The sequence below is a fragment of the Vulpes vulpes genome, chromosome X (genome assembly GCF_048418805.1).
Source record: "Vulpes vulpes isolate BD-2025 chromosome X, VulVul3, whole genome shotgun sequence".
NCBI lineage: Eukaryota > Metazoa > Chordata > Mammalia > Carnivora > Canidae > Vulpes > Vulpes vulpes.
In genome coordinates, this window is record NC_132796.1 from 121620209 (window position 1) to 121638323 (window position 18115).

The 18115-nt window shown below is 58.2% G+C and overlaps 1 protein-coding gene across 1 annotated transcript in view; it reads right to left on the minus strand.

Moving 5' to 3' along the window:
* GAB3 (GRB2 associated binding protein 3) overlaps window positions 1–18115 on the minus strand; it is a 79373-nt gene that overhangs the window by 39952 nt on the left and 21306 nt on the right. Inside the window, exon 2 of the mRNA XM_072743300.1 lies at window positions 2375–2678. Within this exon, the coding sequence (XP_072599401.1) occupies window positions 2375–2678 (304 nt within the window). The remainder of the gene's footprint in view (window positions 1–2374; window positions 2679–18115) is intronic.

Genomic DNA, 18115 nt, shown 5'->3' on the forward strand with positions numbered 1-18115 from the left:
CCCCGGGCCAGAGAAGATGCGAATCACAGCTGGTGTCTGTGCGGGCGGAGGCGGCCGCGTCCCCAGGCCATAAACAACGTCTGGGGAGCAAGGCCAAGGTTCCAGGAGCGAAGTGTTGAATCAATTACGGGCAAAAGAAGCCAAAAGCGTCTTGGCCTACAGACCCGCACTGACGGCGGCTCCGCACAGCTTCTTCACGGCTCTGGGCCGCAGCCCCGCATTACCGTGTATCCCCTCACCAGACACACACACACACACGCGCGCACACACGCACCCCTATCCCTATGCACATGTAAGGCTGCACACGGACATGCCTACGTCTGTTCACGTCCATGCAGGACGCCGCCCATCGCACCTACCCTGCACACAACTGATCGAGCCCTGCAAGACACTGTGCCCTCGCTGGAGTCTACAGACCACAGGAGGAGACGCACAAGGCAAACATGAATAAAGAAGGCTGTTAAGGATGGGACAGGGAAAGGAAAGAAAGACACAGGCCGTGATGCCGCTGAAGGCGGGATTTCTCAAGGAGCAGGATACCCTCAAGCTGCCGACGGAAAGCCTGCTTGGATGTGCCCTTCGAACCCCGCTGGCACAAGTTCAGGATTCCTGAGTCAGAGCGGCCCAGAGCCGCCGGAGTTCAAGGCCAGGCTCCCCAGCTAGCTGCTGCAACCTCAGGCACGCTCCCTACCTGCTGCAACATTCCTTCTTTGTAAGGTGCGGATGCTACTAGTGCACACGCCACAAAACCAGCCCGGGGTCACCCGAGCTGCTGCACCCGAGTGCAGCAGAGCTCCCGGCCACAGTACGCGCGATGCATTCACGGGCTGCGGTCACTGGATACAGGACCAAACGCTTTCTGTGAAAAGCCACAAGAAAGGCCTTCGGGTGTGGTTCTCACATGAAGAGGACTCTACTCCCACATCCTCCTAAAAACTAAGGTGGGGGGCTACAGGGACCGATAAAGCTCATAGGGGGCACCTTCTGCTTTCCTCTGACTTCCTGCCAGACCTGTCCACTCTGCCTGGTGCCTGAGTCACTCCTGTTCCTCCCCAGATACCAGGAGACGGGTTACACATATGTCTGTGTTTCAGGACAACTCCCGCAGGACGAGACACACAACACGGCACACGGATACGGCCGTGGGGTGGGCTGAAGGGAGGGACGAGGGGGTGAGGAGGGAGCGGCACGCCTGGAAGAGCCGGTCAGGGCTGCTCCACTTGTTTGCGCCGCGCTGGACTCCGGCCACAGAGGATGCACTGCAGCCTTGCAGGCGAGCTTCATGTGTTGTGGCAAGGACGCGGAGCTAGCATCACTTCATTTCCTTTAAATTCAGTGCTCTCGAAGCTCAGTAATGGGAGTGCAGAGCTAGCTGCACTTAATAGGCTTCCGGGGTTCGGGAACAGAGGACTGGAGCTCGGGAGGCACCCCCAGGGGCGGCCCAGGGCCCTGCGGCCGACCCGCCGCCGCCACCTAGCACCCACTGTCTGTTTCGGGGGCAGGTGACAAGCCTGCTGTCAAGGGTGAAGCCCCCGGACCCTGGAATCTAGGGCTGAGGTTTCCTCTACTAGACCAACGGGCTAAAGGAAATCACACGCCCCGTGTCACAGGCTGAGGATGGGGCCCGGTGCAACGATGTCAGGGGCCCAGCAGCCAACTCCGTGAAGGTACGTGAGCTGTGACGCTAGGCGTGCTCTACCCGGTGCATCACATAGGAACACATGTGCGTGCACGTGGATGAAAGAGAGAGAGTGACAGTGAGAGAAAGCAAACGGGAGGCAAAGAGAGCAGGAGAGCGAGCTCACACGTGGCCCAGAGCAACCTCAGAGCTCAACTGGCCCTGCACAGACCTCAAGCTGATTGCAGATAAGAGAAATCCTCCCCGCCCACGAGAAGTGGCCAAGTCCTATCTTTCTACCATCCAGTGCCGAACAACCCAATAGACAGCCGAAGCACTAGAGTTCCAGGAATCGTAGAAAAACGCTGATAACTAATAGTTCTAGGAAACCAGCAGCAGCGACAGGATGGGGGAAAATCAGGGCCCTATAGGACACGCTCACCCACACCCTAGTTTTATTGCATCTGGTTGCCTGTGGCTGATAAAGGCATAGCTGCGGAGTGGCTTCGAAGCCGCTGAAGTCACCTGTAACGTTCAGTGTGTAGCGCATTCGGGCCTGCAGGGTAGACCCAGGTGAAAGAAGCCACCTCTGGAACTGTGGCTTGTGGGAGAATTGCTGACATCCGGTAGCCTGTCCAAGCCCCCTTGAGGAGGTGGGCCTGGCATCGGCCCTGCTTTTCCCGCGCAAGCTCTCCGGTGCACCTGCAGCGCCCCGGGCCACCCCCTGGCGCACGGAACCCCCGACCCTGCTCTCACCTGCACCATCCTCCAGGTGGCCGAGGTTGCAGACCTGACTGATGCTGTACACCCACACCAGCATTTCTACCTCGGTCTTGGCCACCAGGTAAAATGTACGAGACGTAGTCTTGACAATGAACACGAAGTTGTTCTGAAATTCCTTGCGGACGAAGCCAGGGCCCACGTGCTTCCACACGGCACACTCGCTGAGGTCAATCACGCGGATGGGCTTGCTCGAGTGCTTGTTCCTGTAGTACTCCAGGACGTCGGGGTTGCCGCTCATGCGGCCCCGCCGGAGGACAAACCAGCGCTTGCGCCAGGCCTGCAGAGAGGCAAGTCAACGACACGTTACTGGACCGACCGCTCCTGCTTCTCAGCCTCCGCCAAACCGATTTCATGACAGGGACAGCAGAAAAACACATCAGCCGTTCCAACAACGAACTGCAAAGTCCACCGAGCTTTGGATTTAACGACTAGGGCACCGTCTTCAAGTCTGTTTTATTCCGCGATCGCAAGGACGGGTCCCGAGTGGGGAGTGTAGTTCCGGCACTCACACCCCCAGGTCAGAGGACCAGAGCTGTGCGACCATCACCGTCGGTGCAGCAAAGGTGTGTACTAGAAAGTACGTATACTCGGGCCGAAAACATTCTCAGGAATGGATGAGAAGAGAGCTTCCCGACCACCAGCCACCTCAATGCAAAAGCCACGGGCAGACATCGAAATCAAGCACAAAGGCGGACTGACTGCCCACCTCTGTATCATCTCCCACTGTGACTCAACTTCTCGACAATTGCTCAACGAGAAAAGAAAATCACACACATTTGACAGAGAGCATGACTGTCATCTGGAGTTGACACCAAGTGCTTTACCATAACCCAGTTAGTGTCCGAAACTATCCTATGGGAGAGGAAACTCCTTTACGTCCGTTATATGTGTGAGAACAGTAGGGTCCAGAGAACTTAAGTACGGGGCCCAGCTGTGGGTAGGGACTGGAACTGCAGTGAGGGTGGAAGGAACCGGTACTCGATGTGAGATTTAAAAAAGTAGAGAGGGGGGCACCTGGGTGGCTCTGTGGTTCAGCACCTGCCTTTGGCTCAGGGTGTGACCCTGGAGTCCCGGGATCGAGTCCCACGTCGGGCTCCCTACACCGAGCCTGCTCCTCCCTCTGCCTGTGTATCTGCCTCTCTCTCTCTGTCTCTCTCTCTCTGTCTCTCACGAATAAATAAAATCTTTTTTAAAAATAGAGAGGGGGGATCCCTGGGTGGCGCAGCGCTTTGGTGCCTGCCTTTGGCCAAGGGTGCGGTCCTGGAGACCCAGGATCGAATCCCACATCGGGCTCCCGGTGCATGGAGCCTGCTTCTCCCTCTGCCTGTGTCTCTGCCTCTCTCTCTCTCTCTCTGGGACTATCATAAATAAATAAATAAATAAAATTTTAAAAAAATAGAGAGGGATTTTTTAGTGATATCTGGATATAAAGTGGGAGAGCTCTGGGCCAAAAGATTTTTTCTTATTTGAAACAGAGAGAAAGCGAGAGAGAGAGAACACAAGTGGTGTGAGGGACAGACGGAGAGGGAGAGTCTCAAGCAGACTCCACGTTAGCATGGAGCCCGACGTGGGGCTCGATCCCATGAGTCGGAGATCATGGCCTGAGCCAAAACCGAGATTGGGTGCCCGCTCAACTGTCTGTGCCACCCAGGATTTATTTTTAAAGCTGGAAGACCCCTGGGCCTTCACCTCCTAAATGCCAGCATCTCCCAATCGGGGATGGGGACGCCCCAGGGGGGCAGGTAGAAACCTCTGTCTTCTGTGCATCCTAAAGGCTGGGGGTGGCACAGGGCAGGGACAGTGACCAGAGCCCTGGCGCCCGCTGAGAGCCACTGGGACAAGCAGCACGGGCCTGGCAGGCTGCTCTGGCTCACCCCTGGGCCCCGCCATCCCGGGAGCCGTCACTGGTGTGAAGGGCCGCGCGTGTCCCCGAGCGGGGAGGGCCCCAGGTCCGGTGCCCGACAGTGCCACGGCGCCTTGCACCTGGGCGGAGCGCTCGCGAGGTGGCAGCACCGCTGCCCGGGGGTCGGCCTGCTGCAGGCGGCAACCCGGGGAGATTTATCGCCGTGCGGTCTGCTCTTCTGAGCGGTGGCATGTGTGACAGCAGGAAGCGTGGGCTTCTGCCAGGAGGCTTGGTGACCACTGGACAGGAAGTCTTTTGTATCTCCGGCTTCATTTACGCCTGACACATTTACAAGCACCCCGCTCGGCCCAGGGGCAGGGGAAGAGGAAGAGCCGCCGTCTGGGGTGACCCGGCTCCCGCCCCCTGGGACCCCGAGACCCCAGGCCCGCACCACCTGCTCGGGCGCGGCGGGCACCAGCACGTCGAGGAACGGGGAGGGGGGAGGGCGATCATCCCAGATGAGCCGGTCCGTCGGGGGGCGCCGGGGACTAGAAAAGCCTAGACGGGCCTAGACGGGCGGTTGGGGCCACAGGCGGGCTCGCGGCGGGGACTCGGGGACTCAGGGGCTCGGGGCTGGCGGGGGGGCCCTGGGGAGAGGAGAGGGGCTGGCGTGCTCGCCGGAAGGCCCCGAGACGGGGGGAGCCCCCACAGCCGGGCCTCAGGGAGCCCTCACGGGGCGCAGGGTACCCCCAGCCTTCCGAGGGCAAGGCTGAGAGGAAGTGTGCGGCGCTTCCCGAAACGGCCTCGGAAAGGGGAAGCCGAGCGGCGCGCACGGCGGGCCTCGAGTGAACTGCCCACGGGCCTGGGGCCTGGGGTCCGGGATCCGCTGACGCCGAGCATCCTGCCCACTCATGCGTCCTGCCCAAGCGCAGCCACCCGTGCGCCAGTGACCTGCCACATGTGCCTGTCAGACCTGGGCCTGCAGAAGCTTCCAGCACGGCTGAGCCGAGCCCAAACAACGGCCGAGGCAGCGGCCAGTGCAAAGGCCCTGGGGTCACGGTGCCGAGCGAAGCACCCGTGTCTGCCCCAAGCTCACATCGCTGAGGCATGCTGTCAAAGAGGCATCGGCTTCGAGCACACTCTCCCCCAGAACACAGGGCTGGCCCCAGCACCAGACAGACAGCAGGCCCCCTCGCCCCCCCTGAGGCTCCTCTGGGGCTCCCCGGTTTCAGGGATCTTGGTTGGTTTTCACCGCTGACCATGTGGGCTGCTTGCTTTTTCTCTCCCCACCCTTGTGTTGCAAACTCACCCAGGGTGAGCCCCTGAAAGCCCATACCCCGACCCTTGACCCCCGTAAGAGCAGAACCGCAGGCCCCGGTGAGCACTGTCTACCGAGCACCTCGCACTGTGGCCCCAGGTGTCCTGTGTCACTTCCGGGTCTCCTGAGTGATAAACATGTCTTTCTTCGAAGTTTCCGGACAGCTGCTGCTGAAGGGCATCTTGCAGTCAGAGTAAGAACCACAGGGGCCAGTCCAAGCACCACAATGCTGACTGATGGGCTGAGGCTCGCCCCGCAAGGACCAGGAGAGGAGGGGAGGTTCAGCAGGGCACAACAGTGACAGTCACCCAGTAACTCGACAGTGGCAGCGTAACTCACCAGCACGCCCTCCCTCTCGTTTCTATTTTACTGATATTTTCTATTTTTAAATAATATTTGATTGATTAGAGAAAGCACACGTACAGGGAGGGTAGGAGAGAGAGAAGCAGGCTCCGAGCTCGTCTGGAGGTGGCAGTCAGGCAACAGAGACCCCCGAAAGCACTGGGCCAGCACCAAAGTGAAGCTCTTTACAATGAAACCGAGCGGGGCATCTGGCTGAGTGCCAGGGTGATCTCAGGGTGCTTGAGTTCGAGCCCCATGGTGGGTGGAGACATTACTTAAAAATAAACTGAAAAAAAAAAAAAGATCCAATGCAACAGCGCCCCGAGGAACTTCTCCGAGCTGACCAGCGTCACGCCAGAGGGACCGGGGAGCCCACCCACAGACCCTCTCCCTGGCCAAGGATGCACGATTGGAGCTTTAATAAATGTCATGACTACAGTGGCTTGAAACCCACCAACTGGGTTTAAATCCACGCATCCCTCATGATCTTACAGAGAAGAAAGCATCTTTCACCCTCACAGGAGGTGAGGGAACCAACCGCTTCACCCGTCGTGCGAGCTGGTCAGCCAGGGGAAAGGGATGGATCGTTATCCTGCTTCTCCTAGACAAGCCATGCCCCGGGGAAGATGAAGGCAAACATCTTTTGATAAATATACTCTAATAAAGGAAAATAAATAACAGAAAGAGCACATCACCATCTGCAAAGGGAACGGGACTAGCAGACTCCCCGCCGAGCAGGGGGCCCGATGTGGGGCTTGATCCCGGGACCCCAGGACCATGACCCGAGCTGAAGGCAGATGCTTCACCCACTGAGCCACCAGGCGCCCCTAGATGAAAGCTTTGAATTATACAGCCTAGGGGATGCTGCTTTGAGTGACGAGACAATACAAAAATGCAAAGAAGGGGATCCCTGGGTGGCTCAGCAGTTTAGCACCTGCCTTCGGCCCAGGGCGTGATCCTGGAGTCCGGGGATTGATTCCTACATCGGGCTCCCTGCATGGAGCCTGCTCCTCCCTCTGCCTGTGTCTCTGCCTCTCTCTGTGTGTGTGTGTCTCTCATGAATAAATAAATAAATAATCTAAAAAAAAATGCAAAGATGAGATTTCTACACATGCCGGGGCAGGACTTACAGGGAGAAGGAGGTGGCAACTGAGGCACCGGGTGGCAGAGGTATTTTCCAACTGGCTGTGGTTAGAGGGGGGCTCACCTAGTAATAATTAGGCCATACATGTGTTTTATGTGGTTTGCTATATTTGTGGGGCTTTTCTTTTTTTTAAGATTTTATTTATTCATGAGACACAGAGAGAGAGAGGCAGAGACCCAGGCAGAGGGAGAAGCAGGCCCCATGCAGGGAGCCCGACGTGGGACTCGATCCCGGGTCTCCAGGGTCAGGCCTTGGGCTGAAGGCGGCGCTAAACTGCTGAGCCCCCCGGGCTGCCCTGTGGGGCTTTTCTATGATAAAAAGGATTGTAGGGACCCCTGGGTGGCTCAGTGGTTGAGCGTCTGCCTTCGGCTCAGGGCGTGATCCTGGGGTCCCGGGATCGAGTCCCGCATCGGGCTCCCTGCATGGGGCCTGCTCCTCCCTCTGCCTGTGTTTCTGCTTCTCTCTCTGTGTCTCTCATGAATAAATAAATAAATAAAGTCTTAAAAAAAGGATTGTAAGCCGATTCCTCTGCAGAGGGCATGTTCCCGGATCCCCCCATAAACGGTCGTGAAGCGCCCACCACGTGGGGCAGTGGGCACAGAAGGAAGCAGGGCGCTCTGCGTCAGGGATCCGTAAGCTCAGAGGATGTGCGGGCCTGAGGGCGGCTGTCTCGGCCCCCCTGGGAGCTGCTCCCATGTCACCAGGCCAGGGCCGCGCCTCGCACGGCTGCACCGAGCTCCCCCTTGTCTCCCCCCGGCCCTCCTCTGCTGGGCAGGTGGCGAGCAGCTCGGGAGCCGAGACGGGAAGGGGGGTCAGCAGTTGAAGACAGACCACGAGCGCGAGCGTGTCCTGCCCCAACAGGATCTAGAAAGCAAAACCACTATGCAAACAATCAGCCACAGTTATGACTCAGAGAAACAGCACGACAAAGGGGCGCTGGATTGAAAGCAGGACCTGCATTGAGCTCGGCTTCTCCCCCGGCTCCCTGGGGGGCCCTGAGCAGCCCCCTCGAGCGCTGCACGCCCCGGCATCTGCACGCGGAGGGGATACGCCTGGGCCTGCCCCCCATGTGGCGCAGCCGCGGCTGGTGGCAAGACGTTATCAATTTGCAAGTAACTTCTAAAACCAGAAAAGAAAGTGACTTATAAAATGATGATGGGGCTGGCTGTCACCAGGGCACCGGGTACCGCTTGCCCCGGGGAAACCGCTTCCCCGTTCTGGAAGCCCCCCGCCGCCGGGCACTAAGGGCTCTGCTGCCTTGTCCAGCTCTGATAAGCAAAGATCTGTTCCCCATCAGCCTTTCCTGCCGCAGCCACCGAGCTGACTCACTGCCACCCCACCGGTGTCCCCTCCCACAGCAGAAGCCTGCAGCGTCCTGTAAGCCTGTGGAAAAGTGCGTGTGCTCAGTCCTCGAACCTGACGGAGGCTAAAACCGAGCTCCTGCAGGAAGCGGCGTCTGGATCGCAGGTCTGTTCGCCTTCATGGACTTGGCGGAAGCACGGGCTCCGTCCTCCCAAGGCTGGAAGCTATGTTGTCCTCCTCTGAAGCCAACCCAGCCTGCTGCCTTCATGACTTACGGACGCCTCCTAGGTCGTGTCTTGACAGTGATCCAGCAGGTTCCATGGAAGCACAAGGGCCAGCGGGGCTGGCGTGGGGGCGTGCAATGGGATCAGGGAAGGGGGCCGAGACTGGAGTCTGAACTTCGCTGTGAAGGGCTGAATGGTGGGTCCCCGGCCCCGCAAGGCCCTGCACAGCTGCAGAGCTGTACGCTGACGTCCTAACCCGCAGCACCTCAGAGTGGGGCTGTATTCGGAGACAGGGTCTCTACCAAGATAAATGAGGCCATTAGAGCGGGACGTAATCCAGCAGGGCTGGTGTCCTTATGACACCATAGAGGGAACATGTCACGACCACGCAGAGGGAGGAGACGGCTATCAACAAGCCAGGGAGAGCGGCCTGGGACAGAGCCATCGACGCTGCCCACATCTGGATCTCAGACTTCTAGCTTCCGAAATCGGGAGACAATAAATTTCTGTGGCCTGAGCCACCCAGGTGGTGGCACTTTGTTACAGCAGCTCCGGCAAATGAATACATTCCTCGGCCCTTATGATGTGCTGGAACCGCCGGCGAGAACCTTCCCCTTCCAGCCACACTGGTGCGCCCGGCACTGGATGTATCTCCTGCCCATAAGACCAACCAGGAAACTACACCAAGTATCCGCATCGACAGCTTTTAGACACTGGGGGACAGTCAGCGCAGGGCTGTGGCCTGTGTGAGTAGAGAAACAAGAGGTGAGCCCGACGGGCACGCTGGCTTGCAGCCGAGGCACATCCCAGGCCAGGGTGCAGGGAGGGGCCCAAGCGCAGCGCAGCTGCCTGGCAGAGCTGAGAAGACAGAGATCGGAATTCGGGATGGTTGAGGTGGCTGACACCTGCAGGGAAAGGCACCGGACGGGAGGGGGTCAGGTAAGGGGAGAGGCCCAGGGGTCTACGTCAGGCATTCCCCCATAAGGACTGAGCGGCACACGACCGAGCACACGCGCGGGGTGAAAGTGCAGGCGCATCCAGGGATGCCCGCTGCGGCTGGCGCGGGGCTGGGATGCGTCTCGGCGCTGACCTGCTACAGTGGGCGAGCCTGAAACACTCGGAAAACACCCTAGAGAGGCCACAGCTTAGGGTTAGAAATAGGCCAGACTAGCCCTGCCAGTGTAGCCACTCCAGACCTGTCCAGAGACCTTCAAAAGGAGCCTTGGCGGGGCAGGGAGGGGGGCACCCGGGTGGCTCAGTCAGTTGGGCGCCGACTCTTGATTTGGGCTCAGGCTGTGATCTCAGGGTCCTGAGATGAGCCTGCACTGGGCTCCCTGCTCAGCGGTTAAGCGCCTTCCTTCGGCCCAGGGCGTGATCCTGGGGTCCCGGGATCGAGTCCCGCATCGGGCTCCCTGCATGAGGCCTGCTTCTCCCTCTGCCTGTGTCTCTGCCTCTGTCTCTGTGTCTCTCATGAATAAATAAAAAATCTTAAAAAAAAAAACCACAATGATGTGAAATGAAGCATCCAGTGGATGCGCCATAACAGCACATTAGACACGGAAGAGGTGACCAGTGAACCCGAAGCACAGAAAGAAGTAGCTGGGAGGGAAATGAACAGAAACACCCGGGGGCGGGGGTGAGAAAAAGAAACACCCAGGGAGCTGCTACCGAGGCACGGTCCTGGGCCTCACCTGCAGAGAGCCTCGTTCACCGGGCATTTGTAAGGAGTCTCTGCAAACTGGGATGCATAAAGGCGGCCCCCCTTTCTGCAGGTAAGTGGCCAGAGAGGAGAAGAAAGGAAGAAGTGAGTAGATGTAGTACAGACAAGATCCACCTGAAGGGGCAGAGCACTCTGGATACCACGACGGGATCTGGACCTCAGGCCAGGTAGGAATCAAAGGGCGATCCATGCACCGTCTCTAAACTATCTGCTCACACCTCGGAGCATCCTGAAAACAAGGCGAGTGCATCTACCTCGAGCCACGGTCTCTGGGGCACCATTTCGGCGAGGCCTCCAAGCCTTTTATGGGTCATGAACCTCTAGAGACCTGATGAAACGCACGGACCCTCTCTCATCAGAAACACGCATGTGCCGGGTGCACACTCGCCCCGTGTGCGTTCTCTCTCCGTCCCTCCCTCTCTGCCCCACCCCCGCCCCCCTTCCGGACTGCCTTTCCTTATCGACCTAACACTACCTACCACGGATTTGACGATGAATTGCACAATTATATTTCCAACCCGGATTTGTCCCCAGGACCTTCAGACCCCTGTAACCAACAATCTGACATCTCCACTTAAACAGCTGAACAGGCCCCACACTAAGCCCCCGATTTCATGCCCCTCACACCTATCCCTCTTCCAGCCTTCCACTATCTCAGGTTATGCTACCGCCATCCAACCATTCTCTAAATCCAGACCTTGGAGTGCTCCTTGCTCCCACTTTCAACATGCAAAGCATTAGCAAGTGCTTTGAACTCTTGAAAACATTCGAAATCAACCCGCTTCTCTCCATGCATCCCCTACAGCCACTCTTTGACACCCCAAAAAATCCGTTCTCAACAGAGAAGTCAATGACCTTTTTCTTTGGATTTTATTTATTTATTCATGAGAGACACAGAGAGAGAGGCAGAGACACAGGCAGAGGGAGAAGCAGGCTCCGTGCAGGGAGCCCGACGTGGGCCTCGATCTCGGGTCCCAGGATCACGCCCCAGGCCGAAGGCAGGCGCTGAACCGCTGAGCCACCTGGGCTGCCCTCGATGACCTTTTAAAACCCCGAATCGGATCATACTGCTCCATTGATGAGCCCCTTCTGAAGGTCTCCTAATGCCTTGATAGTAAAATGCCGAGTCTAACGTGGCTGAGTCCCATATGCCCTGGCCCTGCCCATGTCTCCCACTTTCTCTCACTCACACTCTTGTCTTTCACGCTGCTCTTTGTGATGTTCCTGTCACTGAGACTTCAACTTGTCATCGCGGTAGAGACCTTCTCTGATCAGCCTAATTCAAGGGGCCAGCCACAATCGCGGACCACCACAGCATCCTATCTTACTTCTCTCCACACCTGGTCCTTTTCTTGTTTGGTTGAGGTCTGTTCCCTGCCCCCTACCTGCATCCCCCGCTGTGGGCAGCAGGGGCCTGTCTGCCTGGATCCCTGCTTTGCTCTCAGCTGAGCAGTGGCTGAGCAGTGCCTGGTGCAGAACAGTTGCTCAGTAAATACTTGTTGAATGAATGAACCTCGCACAATTTCAAGGCATCACAGACCTAGGTTTAAAATACTACTCTTGGGGATCCCCGGGTGGCTCAGCGGTTTGGCGCCAGCCTTTGGGCCAGGGCACGATCCTGGAGTCCCGGGATCAAGTCCCGCATCGGGCTCCCTGCATGGAGCCTGCTTCTCCCTCCTCCTGTGTGTCTGCCTCTCTCTCTCTCTCTCTCTCTCTCTCTCTCTCTCTCTCTCTGTGTGTGTCTCTCATGAAAAAATAAAAAAATAAAATAAAATAAAATAAAATACTACTCTCACACCTAACTCTGGGAAACAAACTAGAGGTGGTGGAAGGGGAGGTGGGCAGGGGGTGGGAGTGACTGGGTGATGGGCACTGAGGGGGGCACTTGGCGGGATGAGCACTGGGTGTTATGCTATATGTTGGCAAATCGAACTCCAATAAAAAAATTTTAAAATAAATTAAATAAAATATTACTCTCGAGGGGATCCCTGGGTGGCGCGGCGGTTTAGTGCCTGCCTTTGGCCCAGGGCGCTGATCCTGGAGACCCGGGATCAAATCCCACATCGGGCTCGCGGTGCATGGAGCCTGCTTCTCCCTCTCCCTGTGTCTCTGCCTCTCTCTCTCCCTGTGTGCCTATCATAAATAAATAAAAATAAAAATAAATTAAAAAAAATATTACTCTCGAGAAACAGGACTGGTTTTGTGGGTTCATAACAAACCTAATCACCAGGATTTCCTCCTCATATATTTATGTGCCAATAACTGGGGATATGGTGGTGAACCAGGGAGACACGGTGTCAAAGCTGGACCTTAGGCAGTCAGGCAAGGCGCAGTACTGGACTTTTTTAATCTTTGTAGCTTTTTGTAAAGATTTTATTTATTGGACAGAGAGAGCAAGAGAGAACATGAGCAGGGAGGAGGAGCAGAAGGAGAAGCAGACTCCCCACTGAGCAGGGAGCCCAACGTGGGGCTCGATCCCAGGACCCTGAGGCCACGACCTGAGCCCAAGGCAGACGCTTCAATGACTGAGTCACCCAGGCGCCCCGGTATCAGACTTTTTCTCTAACTCCGTGAATGCTCTGTCTGGACACCACAGCACGTTGTTTGGGATTAAACTGGGGTGCGAGGGCAGCCCCCGTGGCACAGCGGTTTGGCGCCGCCTGCAGCCTGGGGTGTGACCCTGGAGTCCCGGGATCGAGTCCCACGTTGGGCTCCCTGCGTGGGGCCTGCTTCTCCCTCGGCCTGTGTCCCTGCCTCTCTCTCTCTCTGTGTCTCTATGAATAAATAAATAAAGTCTTTAAAACAAATAAAGTGGGGTGCGAGCGTGATCCGTGGAGCGTGCGTAAGGTGAGCGTCTGTGGGGTACTAAGGTGATCAGGCCTGGGGTTTGCAGGGGATAGACCCGAGAGTTCGCGCCTCCCGCGGTGGGACACACCTGGCTGGGCTACAGCGCGCTGCGCTTCTCGGGCTCCGGAACTCGCTGCGAAAGGTGAAGTGACCCGTCTGGGTCGTGCCCACCGTCGAAAGACCCTGAAGCGAGCTGGGACACACCCTGAAAGTCTCCGAGGCTGTAAAGAGGCACCTCGGGTTAAACTGCTCCTCTGGCCGCAGTGATTACTGTCCCTTTGTTTCCGCGGAATTGGCCCCCTGCCCCCTCTGCGGTGGTGAAATCCCAAAGCCATGAAGTCATTTCCTCCGCACACGCACAGGCCGGGTCAGCAACCTGCCTTCGGAGCCAGGCTTTCCGACTCAGGCCGAGGGGGCGAGCCACGTGTGGCTGCGTGGGCCGCCCCGGCCCGACCCTGCGGGCTGCCGTCCTCCGGCCCGGCAGTTCCGGCCCTGGCCTGTCCGACGGGGCCGCGCAGGCCTCCGCACCTGCGAGCCCCGGGACGCCGAGCCGGGTTCGGGCGCCCGACGGCCGTAGGCCCTGCTCTGCCCGCTGCTCGCCGCGGCCTCCGATGGGGGGGCTAGCCCGGGGGCTGCAGCCCGCATGCCCGGGGACGGCGGGGGCACGGCCGGCCCGGGTACCCGGAGCGCCTGCAGCGCCTTGGCCCGCCTGGCGCGCAGGGCAGGGGCGAGCAGGAGGGGCCCCCGCGTGGGGCCGGGGAAGAGGAGGAGGCCGCCGGCCTCGGGGGTCTCAGGAAAGCAGTTTACGAAAAGCCCCTCAATGCACAAGAGGTCAAGAAAGCACAGGAAAGGAAACCTGGGGCCGCCCGGGTGGCGCAGCAGTTTAGCGCCCACTAGGCCCGGGGCGTGATCCTGGAGACCCAGGATCGAGTCCCGCGTCGGGCCCCCTGCATGGGGCCTACTTCTCCTTCTGCCTGGGTCTCTGCCTCTCTGTGTGTCTCTCGTAAATAAACAAAATCTTAAAAAAAAACTTTCGGGGATGCCTGGGGGGCTCAGCGGTTTAGCGCCTGCCTTCGGCCCAGGGTGTGATCCTGGGGTCCCAGGATCGAGTCCCACATCGGGCTCCCTGCATGGAGCCTGCTTCTCCCTCTGCCTGTGCCTCTCTCTCTCTCTCTCTCTCTCTCTCTCTCTCTCTCTCTCTCTGTGTCTCTCATGAATAAATAAATAAAATCTTAAAAAAAAAAAAAAAGGAAAGGAAACCTGGAAGACGAGGGGTAGGTGACAGGCACAACCAGACACTCGGTTTCCACCCGAGAGCATCGCCACTCACATCTGCAGCACAAGGACTCAAGGCTCCGGTGAAGACACGCTTAGGATGCGTGCCGGCGCGAGGAAGAGGACGCAGGCCGTGCTTCTAGATGGTTCGCAGTGCTCTCGTGGTCCGGGAGCCGTGACGGGAGTCTCGTTCACTAATCCAAGTTTCATGGCTCCCGTCGGTGTTCCAGAACATTCTTTACATTAAGGGATGCAATAAAAATGAGTGGAAATTAAAGAAGAGAGAAAACAGTGGGAGTTGGCTGGGGACCCCGGAAGAGAGCTGGAAGTGTCGCCAGGCGGGACCTCAGGCTGGCTGCTCCTGCCACCGCTGCAGTCTCCTGGGGGGGGTGCGGGGGGCCGCTGACAGAGCCGTACCCTCAAAGGCACTTCATTAGACCCATTTGGCAAAGACTGCTTGAGCCCACACCAGTCCCAGAGCCCGTTCCCCGGAGTCGGCCGTGTCTTCCCATGTGGAATGTGTCTGTCCCCTTACAGACATTCCTCTCTAGAGGCCAGAGGACACGGAGGCGAAAAAGCAAAGAGAAGTAAGGCTGGGCCTTGGCTGGTTTGCTGGCTTCTCCTTCCCGCCACCCGTCCTCACCGCTGGCCCTCTATGGACTGGCTCCCCCGTCGGGTTTCCGTGCCGGGTACTTAGTAAGTGCTAGTGAGCGCTCAGGACACCCAACCAGTCCATCACCGCCGGCCGTTGGTGGGGCCCCCGGGAATCTTGGATGTGCTCCCAGAACGTGAGGTGGAGGGGAGCGCTTGGTGACTACTGGGAGCTCCCATTCTCTTCCCAGTGGTTTCACGGCGAAAATGCTCAGGAAGTTTGGGGTGTGTTTATGGGTTGCAAAAGGTGAAAATCATCAAAGTAACAGAATTCTGGATAATGTTCCACTTTCTCTCCGCCTTCTACTTCCTTGCCAAGGGGGGGCCGCAAAAGCCATGGGACCCAAGGGCAGCAGGTCGGGAATTTCCAGGAGCGCGTTACACGGCCCCTCGTTGGCCTGGCTCAGTGCCAGCAGGCCTGGGATTGCTGGTGACCCCTCAGCCTGATGGCCTGTAACCTTCTGTTCACTGCCAGATAGAGCTAGGACTTGTCCCAGGCATGGAATAACTTCCTGCGATTGTCCTGGAGATGGCCTGGCCCACAGGATCAACTGCCATGCTTGTCAACAGAGGCAGAAAAGGCCCGTATCTCTGCAGCGTGGCGGGCCTTGGAAGGAGGAATCCTGAGGAGGAATGTTCGGCAGAGATAAGTGTGGCACGCTACGTGACATGGACTTGACCTTCCTCGTGTATCGTCGGGCCAAGTGCCACCGAGTGTCCCGGCCAGTTTTGCATCACTTCTTACATGGCAGGTTCTGGGAGGTCATGGGGAGCAGCTAATCAACTTTGCAGGTGTTGTGAAGCTGGGAGGGTCGCCAATGCATCAGGTAACGGGCTCAGGATGCGAAACGGCCCGTTGCAACAACGGGCCAAAACCAGCTCAGGAATAAACAGTTGTTTGAAACTAGGAGGTTCTGGGACAGAGGAAGAGTCTGAGGCGGAGCCGAAACACAAAGGAGGGGACGGAGCCTGAAGGAAGGTTCGGGGACCATAACGCTTGGCGACGGAGCTGGTTGATGGGCATGAGCGTCCGAGAGTCGGCTTTTAAAAGCCACGCTTGTCCCAAAGTGCTGGGGACACACAAGGGTGGTGGTTACACGCATCGTGAATGTCTGTATACATATTTTTAAGATTCGTTAATTTATTTGAGAGAGAGCGAGAGAGAGAGCGAGGAGAGGGCATGAGCAGGGCAAGGGGCAGAGGGAGGGGGGAGAGAGAATCTTCAAGCAGACTCTCTGCCGAGCACGGAGCCCAACTCGGGGCTTGATCTCACAACCCTGAGCGGAAATCAGGAGTCCCACGCTTAATCGGCGGAGCCCCCAGTGCCCCAGGAACGTCGGGAACGCCAGTGAGCTTCACAATCACAAGGGGTTCAAGTAGCCCATATCACATCCTGTGTGTTCTACTACAATAAAACAGGACGAGATCGCGGGCCGCCTGCGGGGCTCAGCGGTGGAGCATCTGCCTTTGGCCCAGGGCGTGACCCCGGGGTCCCGGGCTCCAGTCCCGCGTCGGGCTCCCTGCGAGGAGGCTGCTTCTCCCTCTGCCTGGGTCTCTGCCTCTGTGTCTCTCTGTGCCTCTCATGAATAAATAAATAAAATCCAAAAACTAATAAAAATAAAAAAATAAAAATGAACTCAGTGTAGCCAGAGATCCTCTTGTTTGCCTCAAATATGGGAACTGGGGAAGCGCTTGGGAAAGCTGGGGTCCTGTGCCGTGAGCCAGAAGAGCTCCGAGGCCTGATGCCCAGAACCTTCCTAACGGCCCGACAGGTGCCCGAGGCCCAGAGGTCGCTCGCTCGGGACACCTTGCTGAACACCTGCGGGAGCGCCGGCCCACTGCACAGCGTCCAGATCATTCCGCCCGGACTGAAGAGGCCAGGAGTGCCCCCCCCAAGTTGGGCTTGGGATCCAGTCCCACGGGGCAGCCCGGGTGGCTCAGCGGTTGAGTGTCTGCCTTCAGCCCAAGGCGTGATCCCTGAGTCCCGGGATCGAGTCCCACGTCGGGCTCCCCGCACGGAGCCTGCTTCTCCCTCTGCCTGGGTCTCTGCCTCTCTCTCTCTCTCTCTCTGTGTCTCTCATGAATAAATAAAATCTTTTTAAAAAAATAAAACAGGAACTTGGGACAGTCCGGGAAACTTGGCCGAAGACTGTCCCCTGACGACGCCGGCAGCTGCCTGCGGGTGTGACCCGAGGACGGGACGCTGCTGCCACGCACCCTGACGCCCGAACGGGTTGGCGGCGGGGTCCCCACAACCAGAGACGTCAGCGGGGCCGCGCTGCGTGTGAGCCAGGGGTGCAGGTGAGGGGCGGGGGCGGCGGGGCAGCTCCACTCCCGCTCCCCACCACTGCCTGTGACCCCACAGAAGCTCCTGGGCCCCAGGGACCGCAGGGCACCTGTTCAAGGGCTGTGTCCGCGCCAGCCGCACACCCACCCCGGGCCCAAGGAACCCGGCCCAGTCCTTGCCGGGCTTGGGGCCTGCACACACGAGCTGCAAAGAAGGACCCATCACGGGGGACAGCTCAGCCACCCCCCACCGACCCCAATGCCCTTCCTCTGTCCAGGGCCCCGCGTGCTAGTCACGGCTCACAAATGGGTGTGGAGGGAAGTGAGGAGATCTGGCCGGGACCACTCACACTGAGACCCGGGGACACCACGCGGCCCTGGTGGGCCCTCCGTGCAGGCAGCCATCGGGACACCTTCTCCGCGTGTCTCCTGTCGCCTGAAACCCGCCACCTTCCCACCAGTGGCCCGCTGCGCCGTGACTTCTAAGAGTCCGGAATGGACCAAGGTGAGGACTGTTCACCGTGATCCTGCAAGAATCACTTTCCTGTTTTGGCCAAACTGTGCCCTCTGAGCGGGTGACGGGACACCTAAGTGACCTAGGGTCTTTCCATGAGCTGGTTGGACTTTCCTTTCCCACTTCGGGGAACCATTTCCCACTTCCCTCCTCATTCTTTTCGATGAGTTTCCCAGAAGGGAACATGTGAATTCTGATCCGCTTTAAGTTAGCAAAAGCCTCCCTTTTAGACTGATCATTCTAGTCCA